The sequence below is a fragment of the Neofelis nebulosa genome, chromosome 10 (assembly GCF_028018385.1).
Source record: "Neofelis nebulosa isolate mNeoNeb1 chromosome 10, mNeoNeb1.pri, whole genome shotgun sequence".
In the NCBI taxonomy this organism is placed as follows: domain Eukaryota; kingdom Metazoa; phylum Chordata; class Mammalia; order Carnivora; family Felidae; genus Neofelis; species Neofelis nebulosa.
In genome coordinates this window covers 100,854,821-100,863,915 of record NC_080791.1, presented here as the reverse complement: position 1 = coordinate 100,863,915, position 9,095 = coordinate 100,854,821, and the positions used below count along the sequence as shown (strand labels likewise).

Below are 9,095 nucleotides of genomic sequence, written 5' to 3'. Positions count from 1 at the left end.
AAACTGTACTTTGAACTTTGAATTTGAATCTTTTCCTGGGCCAGTGATGTGAATTATGATATCTTCTCATGATGCTGGACAGGGGCAGAGAACTGCATCTCCCAGTCAACCAATCGATCGCGATGGTCAACCATAAACACACCTGTAACCATTCTGTGCCCGTACAATCATTCTGGTTTCCGCTTTCAGTACAGTATTCAACAAGTTACATGAGACATTCAATACTTTATTATAAATAAGCCTTGTATTTGATGACTTTGCCCCCACTGTAGGCTAATGTAAGTGTTCTGACCACAGTTAAGGTAGGCTAGGCTAAGCTATGAAGTTTGGTAGGTTGGGTGTATTATATGCATTTTTGACTTAAAATTTTTTCAACAGATGATGGGTTTATTGGGACATTACCCCGTTGTAAGTCAAGGAAGGCGTGTAGTTGAAATCATACAAAAGATAGCCACGTTACATTGGCTTCTTTCACTTTGAAATATGCATTTGTGTTTCCTGCGTATATCTTCTTAATAGCTCCGTTTTTAGTGCTGAATTTTATTCCATTCTCCGTATTTCCAATAGTTGATTTATTCACCTACTGAAGGATATCGTTGTTGCTCCCAACGTCTGGTGATTATGAATAAACCTGCAATGAATACCTGTGTGCACCCAAAGTGCATTTTGTTTCTTCATTTACTTTGTGGTTAGATCACATCTTATTTATCTTTTGCTATTCTCTCTCTCTCTCTCTCTGTCATTTCAGTAGGAAAAGTCTTGGTTTAGGATCCAGTGACCAACCATGTACTTACCAATTTTAGGCAAATAGCAGTGAGTCAACACTTAAATTTTAATAGATATAGTTTCTGAAGTTAATGGGAAATGTTGTTAAACTCTGCCCAGTAGGTGGAATACCAGTAAGTGTGTTTCAGCATTCTGAATTCTAGACTTTCATGCTGTCGTCACTACGTATTATTATTGATTTCAATGGGACATGAGGAGAGCTGACCCCCAGGAACCACTTAAAAGCAGATTCTACTCTAAATATTTATTTGTTTGCACAACTGATTTCTACATGAACTAGAGGCTGTATATATGCATGTTGTACATGAAATTTAAGTTAATTCATTTAATTTTAGATTATAGCCTTATTTTTTGGATTTCAACTTCTGAACTACCCAAGAATGTCTGTCATTGTGTGGTCTGGCTTCTACATCTGAAGTTTTAATAAAATTATCATTAAAATATTTTCCATTATAATTCACTAATCAATATACCACTGGTGTATTTGCTTTGACCCAATTGTTTTTTTCATGTAGGTTACCCTACATATACACCATAAAACTAACTTAGTTGCCAATTAATTTTGGCATGCAAGAATTAATATGTGCTTAGTGATTACTTTAAACTTTAGTCCCATTGCTTTCATTCATTCCATTCACAAGAGTGATGGTTTACAAAATCTATGAGATAGTCCCCACCTTTTTCATTCACACCTCCCCCTTTCGTTTCTCAAAGTTGCGTAGCCAAGAAGCTTCTTCACGTTAATTGTGTGTTTCCTTTGAAAATAATGTGTGACACCAAACTTTCCTCATCATGTTTTTCATCTCTGAGTTTCTCAGAGTGTAGATTAAGGGATTGAACATAGGAGCAATGATCGTGTAAAATAGAGCAAATATTTTGTCCTCAGGAAAAGTAGTAGGTGGCCTAAGGTAGATAAAGATTACTGGTCCAAAAAATAAGACGACCACAGTGATATGAGACCAACAGGTGGAGAGGGCTTTGCGTCTTCCCTCAGCTGAGAGATTTCTTAAAGTGAATAAGATAATACCATAAGACACAAATAAAACAATAAAGGTGACTAAGGCGACCAGACCTGAAAAGGCAATCACAAGGATACCAGTGACGTAGGTGTCGGTGCAGGCAACTTTTAGCAAAGGAAAAATATCACAAAAGTAGTGATCAATTTCATTAGGACCACAGAAGGGCAAACCAATCGCGGTAGAAAAGAGAGGGAAGGCATGGACGGCCCCACCAGCCCAGGCAGCTACGACTAGCAGATTGCATCTTGTCCTGTTCATGACAATCACGTAGTGGAGAGGTTTGCAGATGGCAGCATAGCGATCAAAGGCCATGGCGGTAAGAACGAAGATCTCGGTGCCTCCAAAGAAGTGCATTGTAAACACCTGTAACATGCAGCTCCTATAGGAAATGGTTTTTCTTTCCACCAGCAGGTCAGCAATTAACTTGGGTGTAACAGTAGAGGTATAGCAGATGTCTATTAAGGATAAGTGGCTGAGGAAATAGTACATGGGTTGGTGAAAAAGAGGGCTGCATCGAATGGAGACGAGGATCAGCAGGTTTCCTGCCAACAAGGCGACGTAACAGACTAAGAAGAGGACAAAGCAAAATACTTGTATGTTCTCGTCGTAGGAAAGTCCCAGAAGAATGAATTCTGAGATGTTTCTCTGGCTTTTCATATATTTGAGTTTGGTGTATGCTTTCACAAGGACTTCTGTTTCTGAAAGAACGAGAACATAATTGGAGGTGAGAATTAACTGTATGAACACGATAATACAAAATTTATTAAAATACATGCTGACATAAATGGAGTTGATAACAATTGATTTCTTGAATTAGGCTACCTTTTTAATGCTGTCTTTTATAAATGTGTCATGAAATAATTTTGTAATGACAATAATGAGAATAATTATATATTTTACCCAATATTACTAGCAGTTGTCTTAAATATTTAAATGCTATTTGGAAAATAAAGCATTAATACCATTAATTGTATACTTAGATAAAGAACTGCTAATGATATTATTTAGTCGCATTGACGTAAAACAAAAAAAAAATCTCCCATATTTCTCAATTCTCGTAACTTACGGATAAAATCATCTTTCCTTCTTTAAAAATTATCTGAGTACATTTCTTTAATTTTCTGGAAATGAATCCCAAAGAGATTCACATTTGTTTAAACATCCAGTTTGAACTCCTGGAGTTTAATTTGTGTAAAGCATACTACACATTGTTTTTTGGCCAAACGTTGTCAATGGGTCATGTTAAACAAATGGAATTGCTCTTACATTAAAAAACAAAGAGTGTTTGAAAACTATACAGCAAAAGGAAGATGTCAATTTATGACTGGAATTTTGAAAAATACTCAGGAAATCTATTCCTTTATCATTTTTATATTTTATGAGTTAAATACAATTTCAAAAATATATACTGTCATATCATCCGCATGGCTCAGTGGGTTGAGCACCCAACTCTTGATTTCAACTAAGGTCATGATCCCAGGGTCATGGGATCAAGCCCCACAGCGGGCTCCATGCTGAGTGTGGAGCCTGCTTAAAATTCTGTCTCTCTTGGGGCGCCCGGGTGGCTCAGTCAGTTATGTGTCTGGCTTCAGCTCAGGTCATAATCTCACAGTTCGTGAGTTTGAGCCCTGCATCGGGCTCTGTGCTGACAGCTCAGAGCCTGGAGCCTGCTTCGCATTTTGTGTCTCCCTCTTTCTCTGCCCCTCCTCTGCTCATGCTCTGTCACTCTCTCCAAAATTAATAAACATTAAAAAAAGAAACTATCATCTCTAGGGACTCACAAATTTAATATCTACGTTATTCATAGTCTTTGAGAAGATTTTAGATGGCCAACGGTTGACAGTTACGGCATTTTTAAAATGGCCCGTACTGTAAGACATCCATTCTATTTTAAATTACTAGTCAAAATTCTGCATTCCTAAAAGTATAAATTTTCGGTTTGTTCCTACTTTGCTTTCAGACTCACTAACAAGGAATCTCTATACCCCTTGATATAACAAAGTAAAATAACTATTGTTACAGTGTCCGGAAGTTAGCAGTCACTAAGGAGTACTGAAAAGTTTTAGGATGTGAGGGGCATTGGCCCACCTTCTACCTGTTGCCTCTGATACTAGGTAGAAATAATGTTAATTTTCAGATACACTTCTTGATATAAAACGAATTGATTTACAGGCAACCATTATTTCAGTAGACTGAGCAATATACATATGGAAATCACTTGACCCATTCAAATCTCTGATTCTAGATAGAAGAAACTTCGAGAGAACCTAAGTAATTTCTCAGGTTTGAAAAGTAATACACTATGAATGTTAAAAGACAGAAATCCTGCTTCTTCCTCAATCTGGGGTTATGTTCCAAGGCAGAGTGCTGAGAGGTGCCATGAAGGGCAGCAGTGAAAAGACTGTTTTGATTCCTCATCGGAGTAGAAAAAAATATGCAAGATGATGGGTTCACAGATACCCCATGTGTCTTTCCAGTATTTCTGTAAGTAAAGAGATAGGGAATATTTAAGATAGATATGTATTCTAGAATTCTCTGATTCTAAAACATTCGAAATTCTTTGCCTTCAGCCTTACAAAAATGCAAATTCCTCATCAAGATTGCTCCTTCTTTTCTGGGGCACCTGAGTGGCTCAGTCACTTAAGTGTCCGACTTCAGCTCAGGTCGTGATCTCATGGTTTGTGAGTTCGAGCCCCACATCAGGCTCTGTGCTGACAGCTGGGAACCTGGAGCTTGCTTCAGATTCTCTCTTTCTCTCTCTCTCTCTCCCTCTCTCTCTCTCTCTCCCTCCTCTACTTGTGCAGGCTCTCTAAATAAATAAATAAACTAAAAAAATGCCTGCTTGTTTTCTAGATCATTATTGGAATTTAATCTATAATAGCTCGCAACCCTGCCCATGCTGTATGATCAATGCTGTTAGCAGGGGTGAAAGCGAAGAGGGGAAAAAATCAGTTGAGGAGAATTACTATCATCAAACAATATAGCGATACTAAGGAACCCTCCTATGGGAAAACTGAAATCACAATGGATAAATAAAGGACTTCGGGCAACCACTGAACAAGTGGCCGAAACAGGAGCAACATAGAAAGTGTTGGAATCTCAAACTGACCAGGGCAATCCTTGAGTGAATTCTTTAATCTCTTTAAGCATCATCGCACTCATTTTACAACTGACATATCATTACAAAATTCAGCATTTTGATGAGGAATACATGAGGTGATATGAAATAGCCCAAGACACATGTGGTTCAAAACATTTTTCTCTCACTGTTTTTCCTCTCCGAGCGATTGACTAGGTTAGAACCACAGATTGTCATGCACACACATTCGACCAGCAGAAAAAGTAAGGAAATAAAGAAGATACATAACATGGATTTGACAAGTATGATCAGGTAAACAACAATTTGTTACATTATTAGCATGTTACAATTAGCATGTTTGTCTAAAAGTGTACTCAAACGATTACTGTATTTTTTGGTATTATTGAATCCAAATTATGTGTACTTTGTGGATCATGCTGTCCATAAAGGAATAGAAGGTCTTATACGTAACTCCAAGTTACTATCATACGTTCAAATCTTCTCTTAGTGTAACAGAATGTAGATAAACTTACCATAGTTGACTCAGATAAAACTATTTTAGGAGGGCAGATGTTTTGAAATAAAAGAAAACAATTTGTTATTGTACATATTCAAGTATAAGCTGGTCTGTTTCTTAATAGTAATATGAAGGATGCCGTTAAACAAGAATTGGGGACACGATGAAATTCACTGCCCACTTGAAAATGCTTCATCTAGCTCTACTCCTGTTCCCCAGAAAGGGAATTTTGCTTGTAGGTAATGCGCAATTGAAACTAAAGGATGCCAAAACATTGTTATCGTAATCTAATTATCCTATGCTGCAAAAGAAGTTATAGCCCTCAAATGAAATTATATACAATAAACACAAAGTACACATAATCGGGGCACCTGGGTGGCTCAGTCAGTTAAGTGTCTGACTCTTGATTTCAGCTCAGGTCGTGATCTCAGTGTCGTGAGTTTGAGCCCCGCGTTGGGCTCTGTGCTGTCAGCTTGAGATTCTCCCTCTCTCTCTGCCTCTCTGATGCCCCCACTCCCTCTTTCTCAAAAAAACAAAAGAAACAAACAAAATACTTAAAAACACACTCTCTCTCTCTCTCTCTCTCTCTCTCTCTCTGTCTCACACACACATACGCACACACAATTAGCCTAGCACATGTGTTGTTGGACCCTTCCCAAACCAAGGTGACAAGGATAATTCACTAACCATGAGATGGAGTGGCTGTCGGGTTAGCTTGGGCATGCATCAGGAAGCATTCTGTCCTCGGACACTCACTCTGCCAGTTCGTCTCTAGCACCGAAATCTGGAATACATTGCAGAGACTTTACAAACCCATAATTCGAACACATTCAGGTTAATTCTCTGCAAATATCTGGAAAATTTCAACATGTCTCAAACCTTCTACAGTCTACCAGGGAAGCGGACTTCAAACATTCACTAAGACGAAGTGATGAAGAAGTGGATCTTCAGCCCCCAGAAAAGCAGGAATATTGAAGTCTGATTTAACTTCTTAGTAAGAGCTCGGAAGAAAAAATAAGCAACGTGTATTTTTATATTCCTGCAAAAGCTAACACAAGTATTTAGGTCCTAGGAATCGTGCATTTATTTTATGTCTACACCCGAGGACAGTCTGGTTCAGAGGAACAGAATACAAACTGACATGGCAAGAATTAATAGGTCTTTGAAAGCTCTGTGTCATTATATTCCCAAAGGCATTTCTAGACAGATGTTAGCCCAAGTGCTGCCAAAGCCACCATCGATAGTAATGTGCTTGGTGCTCTTGAGAATGAACTTTCCATATTTGCCTCTTTGGAAAATAACTTGGCCCGTTTCCCCTGCACGCCCAAAAAGGCTACAGTCAAAGCAATTTGTGAAACCCTGGCTGCCCTGTGTTCTTCCAAATTTCTGAGGAATAGGAGGGAAATTTTGGGCTGTAATAGGATCAGGTTCTCTTTCTGGAAAATCTGAGATGAAGTAGGACAAGGAGAACCAAAGATGGCCGCTTACAGTCTTTTTGCGGGGATTATCAAGATCCTTGGTGTGCGGAGCAGATGGATAAATAAAATCAATGACTTGTGATATCGTACTTGGTATGAGGTTACCATTGATGACATACATGTTGAAAAATGGAAGACAAAAGAAAAGATAAGAGTAAACATCTCTTCCTCATAACTTGGCAAGGAGGAAAAGCAAACATGATATGGGACAATCAGAGGAAGGGAGCAAAGAACCACAGAGCTTTCATTGTGTTTAACATCTGGTTCTTTCTGTGCTCACTGACTCTTCACATGTCGTTCAGACTCAGTCTCATCTGCAGGCACTGAAACCAGACAGTCTCTCTCTACCATTCATGTAAAGTTTCCTCACGCAAAAAATGTCAGAAAATCAAATTTTATAATGTTTGATCTGTTTCAGATCAAACAACTTAGCCAAACAGTAGCAAAAATACACTGAGAGATGATTGGGCAGATCGGGTTCATCATATTATTCAATGCTTATAATAACACATATTTTGACACAAATATTATTAGCTTCCCTGGTAGATAAAAACACGGAAGGTCCTGGAGGTGAAGTAACTAGCTCAACTAGCCAGTAAAGATCTGAAGCAAGAAAATGTGTTGTTCTAAGTTTAGTGCTTGCTTCCAGGCTTTAAAAGGTTAAGAACCCTGAGTAAATGAAAGATTCTACAACTTCGGCATCAAGGACATCAGGGCCCAGTGATTTCCAACTAGTCTACCTCAACGTTATGCCCAGTGTTGACCGAGCTGTACTCAAGAGCTAGCCTGTAGCAATCTACAGCAGGAGACAGCCAGTCGTATCTCTAACCTTGCCCTGTACACACCTTCAGAGACAGATACTAATTGCATTTACGTCTGCCACTATTTAGTTCCTCTCTATATAGTAGTTCTCCTGCATAGTCTTAATATTGGTGAAACACAAATCATCTTTTTTTACAGACACTTTTGCTCCACACGTTTAGAAAATTTTTGTCTCCAATTCAAGGTCACAGAGATCTTCTACGTGTTACTCCACATGTCTTGTACCTTTACATTTCATATAACACTCATATTGCATTCACACATCTAGTCTTCCTGAATGACATGACACCACGAGTGTGAATTACATGTAAGACATGGACCCTGGAGCCTGAGGGTGAGGAATCCTAAGCAGAAGAATGGCTGAAGGAAAGCCACAGAGCTGATAGGTTCTAGAATATGTTTGGAGAATGGACGTGGACCCAGTGTACCTGGATGAAAGCTTCTGAGCTTAGGGACACACAGAGAGAAAAGCAAACAAAAGAAAAATAACTCACAGGAGGTTCTGGTAGCCACGTGCCGTGCTAAAACTTCACACGTGTTAGCCAAAGTAATATTACATCTTTGCGAAGTACAATATCTTTTTACAAGAGAGACTAATATAATTAGAGCACAATGTCAAGACCCAGAGATAAAAGCTGTCAGGAATCACCCAGCTCTCCCTGACCCTAAAGCCTATCATTGTAATACCACACTTTCTACCAACGTAGTGATTTCTGAGATCGGCAAATTAGACTCAGATAACTTATGGAAGATTTCTAATAAGCAGGAAGGTTGGATTTCATTCCAAGGAAAATGGGATTTCTTACAAACTTTTGGAGAGGGGAGTGATAGGATCAGAGAGATGCTTCAGGACACTTTTAGCTTCCTCACATGCAAGTGGGCACACATGGAACCAGCTGGATCTTTTAAGGTGCAGATTGTAATCTGATTCCCAGTAACTTGTTTCTTTGGCTCACGTGACAGCAGTCATGGGTAATTTAGCCCAAGTGTCCAGGCAAAGCTTATGTACTTTCTACAACACCTCAAATGTTAAATGCCTTTGCTACACAGGATCAAAAGCACGATGATTATCACTCATGTACATGAATTCTGAATGGGCCATTTTAGACCATGCCTTCCGCATGCTGGTTTTCATCTCCATGTTTCTCAGGGTAGAGATGAGACGATTCAGCATGGAGGCAATCACTGTGTAAAACCCCACATGTAGAACATAAGGATAGACACAGGGGGCAAAGAACAAAACTCCCACCGTTATGTGAGAGTTGCAGGTGGAGCTTTGCAGTAGCCTGAAGAGGAGCGGGTCTTAAGGTTAAATCACACGAGTAGGTAAGAAGCCAGCAGGGCAACAAAATGTCTGCCACCAACATCCCGGAATTAGCAATCGCAAAGACACT

The 9,095-nt window shown here is 39.1% G+C and overlaps 1 protein-coding gene across 1 annotated transcript; it reads right to left on the bottom strand.

Annotated features, from left to right (window-relative positions):
• Window positions 1–1,526: 1,526 nt before the first annotated feature.
• On the bottom strand, window positions 1,527–6,180 carry LOC131488799 (olfactory receptor 4P4-like). Its single transcript, XM_058690635.1, has 2 exons — window positions 6,089–6,180; window positions 1,527–2,503 (listed from the first exon to the last, which is right to left on the bottom strand). Exons 1-2 carry the CDS (start codon window positions 6,126–6,128, stop codon window positions 1,527–1,529), a joined length of 1,017 nt encoding a protein of 338 aa, XP_058546618.1. The 5' UTR covers window positions 6,129–6,180.
• Between the last annotated feature and the right edge of the window lie 2,915 nt (window positions 6,181–9,095).